This window comes from Sorex fumeus, unplaced genomic scaffold (assembly GCF_029834395.1).
Source record: "Sorex fumeus unplaced genomic scaffold, SorFum_2.1 ptg000035l, whole genome shotgun sequence".
In the NCBI taxonomy this organism is placed as follows: Eukaryota; Metazoa; Chordata; class Mammalia; order Eulipotyphla; family Soricidae; genus Sorex; species Sorex fumeus.
In genome coordinates, this window is record NW_026606092.1 from 16,140,129 (window position 1) to 16,160,621 (window position 20,493).

The window sequence follows — 20,493 nt, forward strand, 5'->3', positions numbered from 1 at the left end:
TCCTCATGAGCACTGCTGGGTGTGGCCTCAAAACAAAAACAAAACCTTTTAAAGGATACCAAGAATGCAGGTACATGAGAGCTCGTTTACCCCCAGTCTCTGGTGACCCAAGCAGGGCTCATGCCCATAAGCCACCTCCTGCGGGTGCCAGATAATCTCCTCAGTGGCCACCATCCAGATCACACAGCTTTTTCTCCCAGAAGGGAGCAACATGACACCCACCACAGGTATGCCATCGGACTCTGTGCCAGGCTTTTTCACTCGGGGTGCCCCAGAGGGGGCAGGTGAGAGCCCTCCCCGCCCCAAAGGACCCAGCCCCGGCAGCCAAAAACCTCCAGAACCCAACCGCTGCCATGTTCAAGGCCGTTCCCCCACATCCTGGGCCGAGCCTCACATATGAGTGAATGTATTCCTGGACCACATGGCCACAAATGCGGCTATGTGACACATCATAAGATGGTTTTCCATAAGACAATACAAAATATATTATTTCGGTTGTGCTTTGGGCCAGGGATTGGGGCTTGGGATGAAAACATCCTGAATTTGGTGGTGGGAAGGTGGAATGGAGGTGGAATTGGTGTTTGAATATTAAATGTAATCAAATATTGTGAACCAACTTATAAAATAAAAAATAATTAAAAAAAAAAAGAATGAGGGTCCAGCTGCCTCAGCTCCCTGCAACTGGCCACCCCCTTCGCACCCACCCCAGATGGCTCAGAGCAGCCTGCCTTTCCAGAAGTAGCTCAGAGCCGAATGCTGCTAATCAGAGACAAGGCTGCCTCCTCTGCCAGGAGCTGTGCAGGCCAGAACTTCCGACTTAGGGACCCCCGCCCAGCCCTGGCCCAGCGCTCCAAGCCCACTTTCACCAAGCAGAATGCACGATCCCACTAATTCCCAGGAGCTAAGAGAACCCATCCTGGTGGCAGGTGGGGGGGGGGGGGGGCGGGCGCGGAACTGGCCAGTCCCTGGATGTGAGGCATTGCTATTTCAACAGTGAGTCTGACTTTTTTTTTTCCCCCTGAAGAAAAGGGACTATATAAACCCCATTACAGCCAACACACTCCCCTTGGCCTTTTAAGCATCTTACAGTCATGTCTCAGTGCCTAGGGACCCACTCTCCTGTTCAAGACTGTGTGGAGCAGATGGCACCCTCTATTGACTCCACTCACAATTAGAAGATAATTTTTTTTAAAGCAAGAAAGCAAGAAAACAAGAAAGCAAGCAAGAAAGAGAGAAAGGAAGGAAGGAAGGAAGGAAGGAAGGAAGGAAGGAAGGAAGGAAGGAAGGAAGGAAAGACTGGGGCTGGAGTGAGAGCACAGTGGGCATTTGCCTTGCACGCAGCCAAACTGGGTTCGATTCCCAGCATCCCATATGGTCGGTTCCCTGAGCACCGCCAGGAGTAATTCCTGAGGGCAGAGCCAGCAGTAACCCCTGTGCATCACCAGGTGTGGCCCAAAAAAGGGAAAAAAAAACAAAAAACAAAAAATAAAAATCTCTTGGAAACAGTGTTCGCTATTTCTTTCCTTTCCGTTTGGGTGGCGGGCTGCTGTTTGCTTAGGACTTACTGGTGCCGAGAAACAACCCATGCGGTGCCATTTAAGGCTGGAGAAAGCAGGAGATAAGATGAGAAAACAGGTCCCCAGCTCCTCCCAAGCACCCAGCCGCCCCTCCTCGACGCTAACAGAAAACAGCCCACAAAAAGGCGCTTTCATCATGTTGAGTGGCAGCTCCTGGACCCGGGGAAGCATTTGTTTCCATCTGGGCCTTCAGAGAACAACCATTTCTATAGACCAGCCTTGGAGCGGGAAGAACAAGCTCAGACAGACAGAACCTGCCTTTGTGACGGGCACTGCTGGCATGATGTACGTTCAGCTCACACCATACAGTCAGCACGGCACACACACAGCCCCCGGGCTGGTGGGATACCTCGAGACAGGGCATCTTAACTCTGGGGACCAATTCCACCCCAAGATCTCTCTTCTGGTCTTGCTGACACAGAAGAGTCAGGTCGTGACTAGGCATAAAAACGGGGGGGGGGGGGGACCTAATGGGGTTTTCTCATCCACATGGCCTCCCACCAGCTATCCAAGGTGGCCCGTCCATGGCATCTGTCCCTGGCCATAGTCGCTGATGAGCTAACGCTGACTGGGCATCCTCAGGCTCTTGCCCAAGCCCCACTCAGGGCCCTGCAAAATTTTGGGACCTATCAGGATGCTTGACCTGGCCAGGGTCATGGGCCTATGCTGGGAGAGAGAATTCATGCCACTCCCTCTGAGGGAAATGCACAGTATCAGAGACTGCTGGCGGGGCTGGAGCATGTGTTTGCAAGCAGGAGACCAGGACTGGATCCCAGGCACCACATGGTCTCCCGAGCACCTCTAGGAATGACCCCATCACACCTCCATGTGACCCAAAACAAACACTGCACAGAAGCACTGCTGGAAGACAGTCCCTCTTCTCTCCCCTTGGCCTTCTTCTACCCCCCACTCCCTTCCTTATCTTCTTGTCATGCTTGGTTAACAGTCCAAATAGCCTGAGAGAAAAGGAGCAGCTCAAAATAATTGCTACTAAATGCTCACTATAGATCCTCCTGGAAAGCGAGGGCTTGGTGAACGCAGAAGCAGCAAGAAAGCTAAACAGAGGTTGAGGTGCAGAACTCACACCCTGCTAACTTACTCCACCTCAAATGCCTCATCCGTGCACAGGAAGGAGCAAGTTCATGCCACATACAAATGAGGATCTTGAAAATGCAATGATACATGCAAAGTGCATAGAAGGTGTTTGATAGGTAACAGCAGCTGAAAACATAGTGTTTCTTCCGCGGAGACATACATCACCATAGAGTAATAAATAATAATAAAATAGAGTGACATCTAATAACAGCTGAAGTGTAACACTTTGATGGATCCACATGGCCCAAGAATTTCCATCAAACTCTAATTCAGCATTTACTTTTGGTCACGCGGGGAGGGGGGGGATGCGGGGTGATGATGGGGGGAGGGGAGCTCCTATATCTGCTTGGGGGCCCTAGGGCTGCTCCCAGGGATGTGCTCCTGGGCCTGGCAATCCGGGAACTCAGGTTCAGAGATGCAATATTGCCTGGGGTCTCTACCGCACCCAACTGTGCTCAGGGCAGCCATAAATATTTAAGCTTGCAGGCTGTCTCACTGTGTTGTCTAAACACGCCATCGAATTTATGCCTTTATGTTTTCACCGTTGCTGCTGCTTGTCCTCACCTGGGATGTTCAACGGTCCTTAGGAACTAATCTTTCTCATGAATTCTCCCTCCCTCTCCCCATCGAGTCACATTCCTGTGTTTCCACAGCATTCTGCACACATGCATGTTAAAGCATGGCAAGCCCGTGTATATGATAATCACATTGCATCTGTCTGTTTCCCAAGACGCAAAGCTTCTCACAAAATCTCACATCCTGGCGACTCTGATCCCTCGCGGTGCTTACCAAGTGATAAATACTTAATTTACTGGCATCAAAGAACAAAGGAAGACAAGACCAAAGAAGTGTCTTTCAACATCAGGAATGGAAAACAAGCAAGCACCTTCTCAAACAGTCTACAGGTGGCTAATTTGGAAGGCAAATGCCCACAAGGGCTTCTTGTCAGCTGGGGTACCATCCCTTCAACAACTGCCTCAGGTAACCAAGGTTTTTAATTCCTAGCATCCACAGGGGCCTTTCTTATTTACAGAGCTGGGAGTCAGCAAGCCCTATAACGTCATCTATGAAAATAGAGAATTTTACGTGTCCTTTCAGACAACACTGCAAAAAATCCACACCTGAGAAAAGGATGGGAGTCTGGGAGATGGCAGAACACTATTAGCAAATGTTTTGGAAGGGGATGGAGGTGGGGGTGGAATTGTGAAGTTGAAGCAAATGAAAATCCAAGAGACAATAAGAGCCATTCAGTTAAAAGGATTTTTTTTCCCTTTCTGATCTCGAAAGACTTTAAACAGACTTGAAAGGAAAACGCGATGGTCTGCCACATCATCACAAATCATTGAGGTCTCTGGAGACCTTCTGAATCCTTTGATTCAACCCTTGCCTCTAGAACAAAGGCTCCTAGAACACAGGCTCCATCCCCTGACTGAAATAGCGCTCCTCAGGGAGAGAGACGCTCTGGCTGTCCTGGTCATCTCGGCACAGACGCTGTCTCTCACAGAGCCACGTTTCAATTTACTGATGGGAAGACAGAGAGCCCCGTCCCCCCACACTAGCCTTGGGGAGCAGTCGCCCCTCTCTTATCTCTGTAGGTGTTGTTGTGCTGTACATGGCTGTGATGTCCGCATGCTCACGACAGTGCTTGTGGCGAGCTAGGGGCATGCTCCTTGAGCCGTGATGTTTGCACACAAGTGCTCGCTGACAAGCTGTCTGGGATCATCACAGTGGTCTCTGCACTCCTGGCCAACGTGCCAGTACATTTTTATTGTTGTTGCTTGTTCTGTGTTATTTGGGGGGGCCACACCCAGCTGTGCTCAGGGGTTACTCCTGACTCTGCACTCAGTGATAGCTCCTGGCGGGGCTCAGGGGACCACATGTGGTTTCTGGGATGGGACTCTGGTCTTCCTCGTGCAAGGCAAGTGCCCCCACCCGGCTGGACTTAGCCGTCAAGCGGGCACATCTTTTCAGTAGCAGTACTCACACGCACCTGGTGGTGGCGTGGCTGGAAAATATTCGCCAGCACCGTGGATCTCAAAGGGCAGGGCTTAGGGGTACAAAACAAAGAGAGTTGGGAAGATGTGCATCAGGGCGGCCTCAAGAACCCAACTCACAGCCTCTCACTCTCAAGTCAGGTGACTTAGTCACTGAGCCATTCCCAGACATTTGAAAAGATTAAATCAGGGAGGCTTGAGGGAAGTACAAGGGGTAAGCTGCGTGCCTCGCCTGCAGCTGACCCAGGTTCAGTCTCCTGCCCTGCAGACGGCTCCCCAAGCCTCTCCAGGGATTACTGCTGAGCACAGAGCCAGGAATAGTCACTGAGTACTCCAAGTGTGGTCAAAACCTCCAGCTGCAGGGCTGGAGCGATAGCACAGCGGGTAGGGCATTTGCCTTGCATGTGGCCGGCCCGGGTTCAATTCCCAGGGTCCCATATGGTCCCCTGAGCACCGCCAGGAGTAACTCCTGAGTGCAGAGCCAGGAGTAACCCCTGTGCATTGTCGGGTGTGACCCAAAAACAAAAACAAAAAAGAAAAACTCCAGCTGCTCAGAATCTGGGAACAACCCAAGTGCCCAAGAAGAGATGACTGGAAAAAGAAAACTATGGTATGGAATACCGTATGGTATTCTATGGTAGGGAATACTATGCAGCTGTTAGAAAGAATGAAGTCATGAAGTGTGCTTATAAAATGATGGACATGGAGAGTATCATGTTGAGTGAAATGAGTCAGAAGGAGAGGGACAGGTATAGAATGACTGTGTTTGGGTCTCAGCACCTAGCCTGAGACTTTGACCAAATCCCCTGCTCCTGGAAGTAAGAGCCAGCCTTGTTTACAAAGGCCCAGGGGCTTGCTCCAGCACTCCCTACACGTAGGGACTCTGGGTGAGGATGAGGGACATGACTGTGCCCACCACCCATACTGATAACCCGGCCCTAAGAGCAGGATATGTAAATCATTAGCTGATACCTGTACCGAGCCCAGTGAGGTGAATGTGTCTGACAAGGTGAACTTGCCTTAGGTGAGAATCCCACCCTGAATGTATGTATAAGAACCCCTGGGTAGGGGCCAATAAACAGAGAACTGCTTAACACCCCCCAACACCCCCGCAGCTTTCTTTCTCAGTTTCTTTCTCTGCTGCTATGCAGCAGGAATGCCCTGGTGAGCAGAGGGCTAGGGCAGAGGCTTCTCCCTTACCTCCTCCCTCCCCTTTGTGGGAAGCCAAGAGCCCTCTCATAGACCCTGGCCATGGTTCCCATATTAGGAACTGCTTGGGACAGACATTGGTGACAGTCTCCCAGGACTTCCTGATCTCAGAGGATACCTGATCTATAGCCACACATCAGGCTGACAGCTTATCTGGCCTTATCTATAGTAACCTCCAGGATGCATCTACTCCCTAAGACCCTTTGATATACAAATGTAAAGCTCAGGATGCACCTACTGCCACAAGACCCTTTGATGTGCAAATGTCTACCTTGAATGTTAGGTAAAGCTCTAGTTGCTGACCTTATCATATATGGTTATACTGCTTCTGCTCCTGACTGAGCTGCCCGGACCCTATATAAACAGCCTGTATCCCTCAATAAAGCCTGTCCCTTTTTCTCTCTGTTTCTAAACTGTACTCTGTCTCTTGTGTCTAGTGTTCATTCGGTTGGTCCCTCCTTGCACCATCGGATCAATCCTTGGCCACCTCCGCGGGCCGGAGAGTGGTTACCGGGGCCCCCTGCACCCCTTCAGGGAGTAAGTCCGAGCGACTTCAGGGGATCATACTCCAGTTTTCTGGGGTTGACTGGCCAGGACCCTGACATGACTGCATTCATTTGTGGAATATAATATGAGACTAATATCCAAGGTGAGGGTAAACAGAGGACAGGAGGGCAGGTTAATGGTTGGAAATTTCCCACAATAGTGTGTGGGGGGGGATGAAGGGTACAGGGAAAAGGATATACCTGATAACCTTTCATTATCTGTATTGCAATCCATAAGGCCCAAAAGGAAAGAGAGAGAGAGAGAAGGAAAAAGAGAGATATGGAGGGAGGCAGGGAGAGAGAAATGGAGGGAGGGAGAGAGACATAGAGAAAGAGAGAGAGAGAGAGAGAGGGAAAAAGAGAGATATGGAGGGAGGCAGGGAGAGAGAAATGGAGGGAGGGAGAGAGACATAAAGAGAGAGAGAGAGAGAGAGAAGTGCCCGTCATAGTGACAGGTGGTAGGACAGGGGATGGAAGGGAAACTGGGACCACTGGTGGTGGGAAAAGTACACTGGTAAAGAGACAGCTGTTAAAACATTATATGACTAAAGTCCAATTATGAAAAACTCGTGTATATCATATGTAAATATATGTCTATATCGCTGTGATTCAATTAATAAATAATACGTGCAAAAAAAATTTATTTCAAACATAAAAAAAAAAACTCTGGCTGCCAAAAAGAACGAAATCAGGGTCCAGAGAGATAGCTCAAAGGACTGGAGCACAGGCTTTGCAAGCGGAAGGCCTGGACACGCATGGCCCTCTGAGCACCAAGAAGAGCAGCCACTCAACCCTGAGTCAAGAAAGCAACATCCAGTGTGGCTCACCTAAACCCTCTCCATCCCCACAATAAAAGTTAATGAGGTTTTCACCTTCATTTGCCTTCCTTTCCAGGGAAGTCAGTTACTCTCTATTGCTACAAAGTGATTTGGTTCAAGCTAGACCCAGGATGCTTAAAAAAAAAAATGTAATGTCATTCTACATGGTGTTTCCTTTCATCTTTTACTATTTCTTTGGGGTTTTTGTTTTTTCGTTCCTCTTTGGGGGCCTCATCCAGCCAGCCCATCCAGCCAGCCGTGCGGGACAGGGCTAAGAGGGAACATGAGTTGCCGAGATTCGAACCAGCATTGTGGCTGCAGCCACCCGCTAGCAGGCACCTCAGCCTTTGCGCTATCTTCGTATTTTCTCTGTGGCTCAGCCTCTCTCCTCAGCATCCAGTTAGGTGACTTCCCCTAGGACCATCTACTTCTACTTCATACACTCGAGAAACCCAGACTATGGAAGGAGCCCAAACTTTCCAGCGAATAAAGACGCGACGGTAATGATTATTATTGTTGGTTAATCACAGAACTTCCCAAATGGAGGGACTTTATCTCTAATTACAACATCAACGTTGAGGGGGTGGGGATAGACTTAAATGGCTTCATGCTTCACCCAGCAGGTGGTAAATACTATTTGGTTCTGATAATAACGGGGGAGAGAAAAAGGGCAATTCCAGCTCATATGTAATTAATCTCACTTTAATAAAAAAGAAAATATGACAGCCTGCTAACAGGAGGGGAGGGCGACTGAGTAGGAGCAGAACAGAACTAGCGGCTCCAGAAGAGAAAGACAACAGGGTGAAATAAGAAAGCAAAGAGAAGAGAAGCCGGGAGAAGATCATGACCAGCAGATACAGGCCCAGATAATCTTTTTTTTAACAGAACTCAAACGCACGCCTATTTTTTCTCCCTACAGTTTCCCATCCTAATGTGACATGAAGACCTTCAGAATCAATCACTGCCTGCGAGAAGAGCGTGGATGAACATACGTCTCAGCGAGGGGCATCACGCACGCACGGGCAGCGCGGATCAGAACCATCTAACAGATGTACCCACAGCTGCTCCTCCGGCATTTCAAATTGCTCATAGCCAGCTCCGTTTCTACAAGCCAGCAGCAACAACAGGACTGAAGGGGTCCTCCCTGCTGCCCTGCTGTGTGCTGACTGTGCCCCAGGCCTCCTTCAATCCAGAGCTGCCTCTAAAAGGAGCAAAGGTGGGGCTGGAGTGATAGCACAGCCGGGAGGGCATTTTCCTTGCATGCGGCTGACCTGGGTTCAATTCTCAGCATCCCATACGGTCCCCCGAGCACCGCCAGGAGTAATTCCTGAGTGCATGAGCCAGGAGTAACCCCCATGCATCGCCAGGTGTGACCCAAAAAGCAAAAAATATATATAAACAAATAAATAAATGGTGCAAAGCGGGTAGGGCATTTGCCTTGCACACAGCCAACCCGGGTTCCATTCCCAGCATTTCATATGGTCCCCAGAGCACTGACAGGAGTCATTCCTGAGTGCATGAGTCAGGAGTAAGCCCTGTGCATCGCCAGGTGTGACCCAAAAAGCAAAATAAAATAAAATAAAGAGAGCAAAAAGAGCAGCAAGCCATGAAAAGTGCCCAGTGTATTAAAAAGAAAAAAAGGTATGAAACTAATATCCAAGGGAAAATGGGCCAGAAGGACTGGTCAATGGTTGGTCAAATGGGAGAGGGAGTAGTTAAGATAGAGGAGGGTCGATTATTACAATACTAGTTGGAATTAATCACTCTGGACAAGAACTGAGCGTTGAAAGCAGTTAATGGGATGCACTTGATAACATTTCAGCACCTGCAACACAAAACACAATGCCCAAAATGAGAGAGAGAATGAGAAAGAGAGTGAGAGAAGAGAGGTGCCTGCTATAGAAGCAGGCTGGGTTGGGGGGTGGCTTGAAGAGGTGGGAGGGAAACTAATGGTTTACCTGGTGCTGGGAGATTACACCGGTGGAGGGGTGGGTGTTGGAACATTGTATGACTGAAACACAATCATGAACAATTTTGTAATGCTCTATCTCATTGTGATTCAATAAAAAAATATTTTAAACATATAATTTTGAAGACTAAGAGAGAAAAGAAAAGAAAAAGAAAGAAAAGGAAAGGAAAGGAAAGGAAAGGAAAGGAAAGGAAAGGAAAGGAAAGGAAAGGAAAGGAAAGGAAAGGAAAGGAAAGCACCCAGTGCCTGGCATTCAGAGAGGAAGGCAAAGGTTTGAAAAGAAAAGGCCAAGTGGCCAGAGCTGCCCCCGGGCTCCCCGCAGATGGTGTGAACCCTGCAAGGTAAGCTCCGACCTACCCCAGACAGGGAAGGGCAGAGGGGCAGCATGGAAATTGCTTCCACTCGGGCTGTCATTTTGACATAAATCCTTCAGGGCCAAGGCCAGTGCCCAGAAAAGCACTCATCTCTAAGACACAAATTTCGGCTGCGGAAGCCCTAACTGGAAGAACCAATGTCAGAATCTGAGTGGGATGCTGAAAGTGGGTCACAGCAAAGTCTGACTCCGGAATGCCAAGTTTCTTCCATCCCTCTGGCTCGGCACCCCATAAAGAGCTGTGATTTTTCTGCTGCTGTAGAAAATTCCTTGATTTCCCAAGAAATTTCTACCTGGAAGGTTTCTTTCTGTAGACACAGATGCACAAAACAAATCAGCCGCAAAGACATGTTAGGAGCATCAGGAATACAGATTTTTTTTCACCCCTTCAAAATAAAAAGAAAGACCTAGAATAGCAGCCATATTTTTAAACCATTACCGAAACAGCGCGACCACAGCTTAGCTTGCTTTTAAGCTTTCAGGTGACAAAATAACTATGTCCAAAAAGGTGGCACAGGAAATAAAGAAACCTCCTCAGGAAGGAGATGTAGGGAGGGTAAATGAGTTGCCTCGCATCAGAGCAGGCTGGGGCCAGATCTCAGTCTATAATTCAGCCTTTCCATGAACAGCCCCTCCGATTACAGGAGACGCACATTGATTCCTAGGCTGCAAATATCACTTAACGTCTTCAATTACTCTGAAAAGCCCAGGAGGAAAGCACGAAATGCACTTACCTTTGACAATTTGCTTTGCGCACGCATTGTATACCTGCTCTTGGGTCGTGCTGGGAGGGAGCACTCTGTCAAAGACATATGGCTTCCCTTGCTGCAAAAGAAAGAGAAGGGCGAGAAAACACATTAGCAGGTTGGGGATAAAAAAAAAAAAAAGCACTAATGTTAGTAGCGAGACCACAGACATTCAATCCCCAACCCTCTACTTTTAGTTGGTCCCTTTCCAAGGCCAATGAATATTTACGTTCTGAACCATGCATACATCATGTTTATAGGTATTGTGTGTTGAGAATCTCAGATGAGAGTGGGAGTTGGGGGGGGAGGGTTTTTTTCCTTTCAATTTAATGCATTTTATTTTCCGGAGAGAGACGGGGTGACATTTCTCCACTCGTTCATTTAAACGTATGTTTACATATTGAGAACTCCCAGCAAGCAGGGGGACTAAGAGAGACGTAGCCCAAATCAACAAACAGTCGTGCCCCTGTAAGGCATTCAGTCAAGTGTGAACAAGAGCCAACAGGCAAAAGAGCAAACACAGAGAGAAATGTAAAATCCTCGCAATGCAATCACAGAATAGAGAGATGCTAGAGAGGGCCGAGAAGGTCCGAAAGATGGAGCCACACAGGGAGTTACTGCGAGAACATTCCAGGTGGAGGAAGGACGGCACAAAGGGAGGTGGGGGAGGGAGGCAGAAGTCAGATCATGCCCAGCTCTGTCAGACAGGATTATTGTCCTTGGATTCCGTTTAACGCGAACATGACATCACCAGATTGAAGAAGCTGCTCTTATTAGTCTGCGCCTACTGCTATGTGAATCAGTGAATTCTAGTGATGCCTTTACTGGTTTAAGGTTCAGAACCCAGACAAGCAAGATCCTTCTATTGAATAAATGGCTCGGAATTGGGATTGATGCTGGCCTGAGAGCAAGTCAAGAAGGTGCCAGGAGAGGAGAGAGGAAACTCTAAGGCACTAGGGGTCCCCAAGCACCGGCTACTTGACAAGGAGTGACTGAGCATTTAGATGCCAGATATGGGGGTGCTAGGATACGAACTTTCTCCCAGGAGATACCCACATGAGAGCCCCTTACTCCCCTCCCAAGAACGACACCCAGGCAAGGGGTGTCCCTGTTCCTGCCCTTGAAGAAGTTCAAATGCAGAGTGGGGAGGCAAAAGAGGAGGAACGAGAGAAGCTTGGGGCTCCCTCACCCCACACAGCACCTCCTACTCATGACTCTGGACACCAGGCACCACCCAAGAACAGTCTGAGCCTTGAAAAGATAACGCCTGAGGAAGAAGGCAAGGTCAAGTCTTGTTACAGACTGGAATGCTGAGGACGTACAATGGGTAAGGCCCTTACCACACACACAGCCCACTCAGGTTCTAGCCCCCAGTCCCCAGAGCCCACCAAAAAATGACCCCAGAGCTCAGAGCCAGAGTAGGTCTGAACACTGCCAGGTGTGGCCTCAAAACAAAAACCAAAAAGGCCTGTCACAATCTATAACCATCCCGCAGAAGGAAGTGAACTCAGTTGTCAGAGCAGCTGGACATCTGACCATTTATGACCAACTCTGAGCAGAGCTACACATAAGTACAGTCCTATGCTTCAGGCATTATGCCTGTTCTCTAAGTCTTTGGAAGCAGAATGGAATCAAATAGGAAGATCAGTGGTGAGGAGTGTCTGGTTCTGGCCCTGGTGCATGATGGGATAGACACGTAGTAGGCCACAAGCAAGGCAAATGATTCTTCATGTCCAAATAGTTTCCTTCAAGCCGTGAACCAAGGATTCAGTCCAACATCTAAGAGACATTCCTTACCATAGTCTTGCCGACTGCATGCCTATTATAACCTTTTTTTTTTTTAAATTTTTATTAGTGAAACACCATGAGGTACAGTTGTAGATTTACAATTTTTTGTGCTTGGGTTTCGATTATACAATGATCAGCTACCCATCCCTCCACCAGTGCCCATTTTCCACCACCATGGATAATATCCCTCCCACCCCCATCCCCCCCATCCCACCCTGCCTCTGTGGCAGGGCATTCCCTTTTGTTCTCTCTCTCCTTTTGGGTCTGCAAAAGAGGCATTGAGTGGCAAACATGTTCAGTCCATAGCCTACTTTCAACATGCATCTCCCCTCCTAGGAGGATCCTCCAAACACCCTTTATTTGGTGCTCCCTTCTCTATCTGAGCTGCCCTTTCCCCTAGAATGCCCGGCTGGCCTCTAAGGAATTTTTTTTTTGAAGGCACGGTGATTTTTTTAAAGGTATATAATGTGCCAATACTGGACCCAATGCAAGTGACCACGTCTCTCACGAATGTCTTAAGGGTCCCTCCCACTCCCATCCTACCTCTGTTAGTAAATTCATCCTTCAATTTTAGTTATTCCAGTCAGGACAGTAATCTTCAACAATGTTTACAACAGCATGGGCTCCTGTGATTCTGCTGTACAGTTACCTCATCTCTATGTCACCAAGCATTCAGGGGCACCCACGCAATGCCCCTGTTTTCACCATCCACTTCTTTCTCCGCCACTCTCCATTCCCCCTTTTCTTAAACATTCTCAGTTCTGTAATCCAGGGTCAAGGGTTTACCCACGTCGATACTTTCCCTTTCCTTGTCATGTTATTCTATAGACCACAAATAAGTGATCACATCCAGTACTTGTTCTTCTCCCTCTGATTTTCTTTACTTAACATGATGCCCTCCAGTTCCACTCAAGTTGCAGGAAACTGCATGATTTTACCCTTCCTGTGGCTGCATAGCACTCCAGTGTATAGATACAAAACAACTCCTTTATCCACCCATTATTATTAGAAATTTGTGTTGTATCTATATCCTGACTATTATACTAAAAGGTAAAGGTAAAGGCCCTCCCGTTGATCATCGATTTGCTCGAGCGGGCCCAGTAACGTCTCCATTGGAGACTTTGTTGTTACTGTGTCTGGCATAGCGAATACTCTCGGTAACTTGCCGGGCTCTCCGAGAGGGGCGGAGGAATCGAACTCAGGTCGGCCATGTTGGCCGCTTGTAAGGCGAACACCCTACCGCTGTGCTATCGCTACCACAATAAACAGAGGTGTCCACACTATTTGCGATAGTAGCTTTGTGGGCAAATGTCAAGAAATGAAAGTGCTCTGTCATAGGGCAGGTCTGTGCTTAATATTTTTTCAGAAGTCTCCTGTTTTTCATATGGCCAATTATGTTCTTATTAGTTTGATCTATCCCTAAAATTCAACTAAATGTCAGTAAAGGTAAAAATAAAAATTTGCAGAATTTCCCTAAGTATTTGTCATCCATTAAAATCTGCTGGAAAGAAAATGGGATTTCATTTGATTTAAAACAAACCCACTATTTCTCCATTCTTGAAGATAATCACCAAAATAAATCATCTTGTTTACTGCATGATCCTGCTTTGGGCTTTGGATAAAACGCACTTAATACAGCAAGAAAAATTACCTATTAAATTATAGTTCACAGTACAAAAATAGGGTTCCCTAATTTCTCCCCTCAATTTAAAATGTTTGTTGGAGTACATTATGCATAGTTTACTTTAAGAGAGATAGAAATCTCTGCTCCTCACTTAAATGATATCATCTATCAAACTCAGATAATACAATTTTCCATAACTAGAAGCTGCTTTAGAGAGAAGGTAAAATTTAGAAAACAATTTGTTATGAGATGTGTCCTGCCGGGATGAAGGCATTCGTAAGTTAAAACGGAAGCACTTTTATGCACTGAGTTGGCCATAGGCTCATTTCTGGGAGCATCTTGAAATTAAAATTAAGAACGAGACTTTGGTTGCAATTTTCAAAGAATGCATTTATAACATAACTGCATATAAAACAGCCATTAAAACACAAGGGGGTAGGGGGGCATTAGAAGTGAGGAAAGGGTGCTTGCCTTGCACACGGCTGACCTGGATTATATTCTGACACCCTATACGGTTCCCTGAGCAGCACTCAGAGTAATTTCTGTGAGTGCAGAGCAAGGAGACAGCCCTGAGCACCATTGGTGAGGCACAAAAAACAAAATTAAAAATTAAAAATAAATTTAAAAACAACAACAATTGGGGCTGGAGAGTTGGAATAAATGTTAATGGCACTGCAGGGGTCCCCTGAATTTTGCTGGGTTATGGAGAATCACTGAATAGACCTAAGTCCCCTGAGCAGCATTTAGAGCACCCTTGCATGCCCCCCAACAATAACAATAAAACTAATTTACTCTGTTGTTTTGGAGATGATGTGAAAATCTCAGAAATTCAGACCATGGGGGTGCCAGAGAGATAGTACAGCTGGTAAGACAAGTGCCTTGTACCCAGTCGACCTGGATTCAGTCCCCAGCACCCCCAAGGTCCCCCAAGCCCACCAGGAGTGATCCCTGATCTCATAGCAAGGAGTAAGACAGGTGTGGCCCACAAACCAAAAATAACAATAAAAGTGTCAACTAACAATTTTTTTGAAAGAAAAAGAAATTCAGACCATAACTAGAGCAAAAAGACCTCTCTTTCCTGGACCCCAGAAGGCATCAATGCTTCTGACGAATTGTAGCTGGGAGTTTGGGGGGACTTGTGCTATAGTGATCACAGAGCTTGCTGCCATGGGACAAACTTTTGCAATTACGTGTTACTATGGGTACAGGGCGCTAACATTTAAAAGTGAACAATTAAGTCACCACTTTCTCCTTCCGGACACTTCCCTGCCCAGGAAGCTGTCATCTCTCAAGTGATACTATGAGTGAGCATCTTTTGCAGGCGTCTCTACCAGACTTCTAAGTGACGTTGTATGTCAGGCAAAGATGTCAGCCTCCCCTCCATCCACACTCTTGGCCTCCAGGTTATTAAAATAAACATTTCAGTCTCTCTCTGTCTCTGTCTCTGTCTCTCTATCTCTCGCCGTCTATTTCTGTCTCTGTCTCTCTCTCTTTTTCTCTCTCCCTCCCTCCCTCCCTTTATTCCTCCCTCCCTCAGTCTTCCAGATTCCCTTGACCAAATGCCCTCTCGATAATTTCCACTTGCAGTCCATTAGCCCCCTCAAACTTAACCGCTTTAAAAATTAAGTCTTAACTGTCTGAAATAAGTTTTCCAGCCCTCTGTTTCTGAGTAAGCCTGATAGTACTCATCAGTTAATTACTTAGACCATAATTGTTCAGAAAGCCCCATAGATTTCATATCCAAATTATATCCGAAGTTCTATCACATCTTACCCTCATCACTACCCAACCTTAGATCAAGTCTCCACTGGTTGTCATCTGAATAAGAGTGAACACCTCCAAACTGCTCTCCCTGCTTCCTTTCTTTCTTCCAGTCATCTAAGTTCCATTTTGTTGCCAGAGTGAGCTTTCTAGAGCTATGAATCACTTTCTCCCTTCGAGGCCTCTAAGCATCAAGTATACCTAAGGTAGGCCCCCCAAATCCCCACATTGTCCTTCCTTCCGCTATCATGTAACCTGCTGCACTACATTCTGTACCACGCTTATTCTCTAGTTCAGAGAACTTTGCTCTTAAATCCTCCTCCCCCTCAAAACCCCTTCCTTGAAAATCATCCCTTCACCATGTCTATCACCCTGCAGACAGCAACTCCAATTTCTCCTTTTTTGAGGGCTTCTGTGATTCTAACTGAAGTCACTGCATTTCCACCTTGACATTGCTTCTCTTACGCAATACCGTACTGTGTTTACTCCATAGCCACTAGTATGAGCCCTTCTCTCAGCCAACCCAAGGCACTGGATCAGCTAAGACAGAAGTGATATAAATCACAAGACATTACATCAAATTAACAGACTTAGTGCAATTTATTACGGGACTCTGGTGGGGGACGGACACACAAACACACACACTCCATGTACAATTGAAGATGAAGTCACCCTCCACAGTGATCAGTGCTAATTGCTTTGGAACCATGTAACTAACATTAAAATAAATAAATAAATAAATAAATAACAGCAGATGGTTCTTACATTTTTACAGTTGAAACTAAAAAAAAAAAAAAAAAAACTCAACCACCAGAATTCCTATTAAGTTGTTGAGAGCAAAGTGTCTGTGAACCATATGGCCTGTCTATTAATACAGTCGACCTGTAACCCAACAAATGCTTCCCAGTCGGGAAGGAATCTTCCTCTGGGAGGCAGAGAACAAAGCAAAAGACCTACTTAAAGGTTTACAAGATGAGCACCAGGAGGAGTGTTAGGAACCTGAAATTAATTATCACTTAGAAGAGATAATCAAAAGGTAATCTAGTAAGTAACCATTGAACAAAAAGTTAGGACCAGAGATTCCAGTGGTTTGATTTTCTTCTTTCATCACGCCCCCCCAAAAAACAAAAACCATTAAAAAAAACAACTAAATTTCCACAGCAATTTCTTTTTATAATTCTTGCACCACACCCTGCAGAGCTTGGGGTCTACTCCTTACAGTAGTTGAGGGATCATGGGTCAAGAACTTCATGGGTCAAGAACTGAACTCGGCTCCAATATGCAAAGCCAGATCCAGAGCCCTTGAGCAATCTCTCCAGCCCTCCACAGCAGAATGTAGACTCATTCTGCAGAATTTAATTTAGATATCAATGAGCAATGGGGAAGAGAAACTTACTACTAAGAGTGATCATTAACTCCGCCTGGATTTTTATATGACTTCAATCCTACAGCCCAAGAGATGAATTCTTTCCTGCCATTCTTCTGTGACACCATCCCCAAAACAAAAGCTCTTTTATGCAATTTTTATTTTCTTCCCACAGTTGGGACCCCCAGATCAACAATGCCTCAGTACGACATGTATCACTGGGAAATCAGCTCAGGGCCTCACGCTTGCCCCACTTGCTTCCAAAGCCCCTTAGCTATCTGCCAGGCCCTAGGTCAGAGGTCAGAGTTCCTAACCACAGGGCTCTGGGGATCACTTCAGCACGATGGTCACTGCCAGGACATGGACAAGCAGCCCTACCTGCAACTTACTGGGCAAATGTTTCAAACCACTAAGCCATCTTCAAGGCAGCCAAGCCCTTTTATATTTGATATTATTTAATTCTTACCCTAAGCCTCTGAGATCGGTATTATCTCCATCCCACACGCTGGAAAATGAAGGTCCAGCCAGATTATCACCTTTCTTACTTTGGGGAAATAATTTTAGGGTTCCAATATCAGGTGCCCTTCCTTTATACCACGGTGTTCTCCTAAGTCACTTATGATTTACTGGAAAATTCAGAAGCAAAACAAAACAGCAGAGACTGAGATGAAGATAAGACTGAAGCAGAGTGGTCAGTGAGGTGAACCAAAGACCACTCTGCTAGCCCTGAGCAGTAGGGCTAACACAAACACCACTGGGGAAAGAAGAGCTTAAAAGTAGAGAAGGGGGAGCCAGGGAGATAGTACAGTGACTTGGGATGGGTCCCCAGCAGTATGGGACCTCCTGAGAATCACCTTAAGGCCCCCAAGTACCACTGAATTTAAGTAGTCCTAATCTACAAACCCTCATATTGACCAGTCAGGCCAGGTTGCCAGGCAATGCTTTGGAGACGCTCACATCCACAAAAAAAAAAAAAAAATCAGAGAAAGGCAATAATGTCAAGTGAGATGGTGGGCACGAACCGGGCAAGCTCTCATCACAAGGAATCAAAAGCAGCACAAACAGGGCTGGAGAGATAGCACAGCGGGTAGGGCGTTTGCCTTGCACGTGGCCAACCCGGGTTTGATTCCCAGCATTCCATATGGTCCCCTGAGCATTGCCAGGAGTAACTCCTGAGTGCAAAGCCAGGAGTAACCCCTATGCATCGCCAGGTATTACCCAAAAAGCAAAAAAAAAAAAAAAAGCAGCACAAACTCATCTGTGCCAGGGAAAGACATGACTTGTATAAAGAGCTGAGTTTATTTAGAAAGGTGCAAGAATGTTTCAGAACCGAAAGTCCTTGAAGAATCATAGCACACATTTGAGGCCACAGAAATAGGACAGTGGGTAACGTGTGTAAGGTGCTTCCCTTGCACACAGTGAACCCAGGTTTGAAACTTGGTATCCCATATGGTCATCTGAGCCTGCCAGGAGTGATCTCTGTGCATGACCCCTGAGCATCACCAGGCATGGCCCATCAAAACAAATAATAATAGTAAGGTAAAGGTAAAGGTAAAGGCCCTCCCGTTGATCGTCGATTTGCTCGAGCGGGCCCAGGAACGTCTCCATTGGAGACTTTGTTGTTACTGTGTTTGGCATATCGAATACTCTCGGTAGCTTGCCGGGCTCTCCGAGAGGGGCGGAGGAATCGAACTCGGGTCGGCCATGTTGGCTGCATGCAAGGCAAAAGCCCTACTGCTGTGCTATCGCTCTTTTAAAAAATCATTGCACACCAACATCATGTTTCACACATAAACAAGATAAGAGAGGGCACATGATGCGTCAAAAGTCATGCAGCCGACTATAGGGGCAAGACTCTGTCTGGAGCCCAGATCTATCTGCCATTCTTGAAGTCCTGGCATTAAACCATTAAACTCTCTCTCTCTCTCTCTCTCTCTCTCTCTCTCTCTCTCTCTCTCTGTTTCTCTTTCCCTCTCTGTTTCTCTCTTCCTCTCTCTCCCTCTCTGTTTCTGTCTCTGTCTCTCTATCTCTCTCTTCTTCCCTCACTCCCCACCTCTTCACATTAGGAAAGCAACAAGCATTAGCTCCTGTCCTTTTCTTTCTTGCTTTCTTCCCAATCAAGTATTCTAAATTACTCTCAAACATGCAATCGATTCAAACAAGTCATCACTGCCACAAGAGCTGTAACTAGCCCAGCAAGAGAATAAGAATGAGAGTTCATAGGAACTTGAAAGCCAGTTTAACCTTCTCCTCCATTCACAACTCCCATTTCTACAGCGCTGACCACAAGAGCCAACCTGGATGAAAAGTAACTGACCAGGGTCGGGAGGAAGAGCCTTGCATTACAAGGGGCACTATCCAATCCGGGGCACCACAGGGCTCCCCAGCACTGCCTCCTGGGATGCTGACAGCCCTCAAGTACTGCAGAGAGGAGTGGCCCTGGGTAGCCCCCCATGTGTACTCCTCCAACTCCCCCCAAAGTCATGAGTTGTGTTCTTTGGCCAGGGAGATAGAACAGGACATAAGCAGTTTGTCTTGCATGCAGCCGACCAGCATTCAATCCTTGGCACCCCAGGTGGTTCTCCCAAGCCCTGCTAAGATTGATTCTTGAGCACAGAGTCAGGAGCATGCCTTAAGCACTGCCAAGTATGCCCCACCCCATCCTGATGGTCCCCAAAATGTTTTGTCCTTATTTGCAATCTGCTTCCCTAAGGGATTAGAGACAATTCAAGACTGGGAACCTAACTCCATCTATGTCCCAGCTTTGTTGCATTTCAGGAACTAAGTATTCAGCACTGGAATCTCTTTCCTTTTTTTTTCCTTTTTGGGTCACACCCGGTGATGCACAGAGGTTACTCCTGGAGTAATTGCACTCAGGGGTTACTCCTGAGTACTCAAGGGACCATCTGGGATGCTGGGAATCAAACCCGGGTCGGCCATGTTCAAGGCAAACATCCTACCTGCTGTACTGTCACTCCAGCCCCTTGGAATCTTTTTTCTCTTATCTGAATTAGGAAAAGGCAGATAAGTGTTTCCTTCTTAAAAATGTGTGAATTTGTCTTGACTTGAAAGACAGCAAAGATGACTGAGGTTAAGGCATCAGTGAAAGCGTTCTGCTAAGCTTCCCCAAGAAGAAATTAAGTAAAATAAACTCATAGGCTAGGAAGATCTTTGGTAACAACTTGAAAAAAAAATGTAGCTAAAAAAATCAGAAAGTCCTTGAAATGCTGATATTCATTTTTAACCAGCACATACATCCTGTCAGGAGACAATCTGTGTTGTCTTGGACATGAAAATAGAATTCACAAAATACAAAATGCCACTTTTTAATAAAAGGAATTGTCAGGATACTTACAAGGCCATGCAACCTTCACTGCTGTGATTCTAGAATAATTTCATTGCCCGCAAAAGAAACTATAGCCATTAGCCACTAGCAATCACTCCCTTTCCTCCCAGCTCCTCCTCAGCGGCTGTTTCTCCATTCTCGTTTGTCATTGTCTTGTTTTGTTGTTTTGTTTTTGTTTGGGGGCCACAACTGAAATGCCCAGGGGTTACTCCTGGGGGGTGGTCTTATGAGATGCCAGGGATCAAACCCAAGTTAGTTGTGTGCAGGGCAAGTGCTCTACCT

The 20,493-nt window shown here is 46.7% G+C and overlaps 1 protein-coding gene across 1 annotated transcript in view; it reads right to left on the reverse strand.

The window, feature by feature from the left end:
* KIF5C (kinesin family member 5C) overlaps positions 1 to 20,493 on the reverse strand; it is a 200,313-nt gene that overhangs the window by 121,235 nt on the left and 58,585 nt on the right. Inside the window, exon 2 of the mRNA XM_056117490.1 lies at positions 10,315 to 10,405. Coding sequence (XP_055973465.1) covers positions 10,315 to 10,405 — 91 coding nt within the window. The remainder of the gene's footprint in view (positions 1 to 10,314; positions 10,406 to 20,493) is intronic.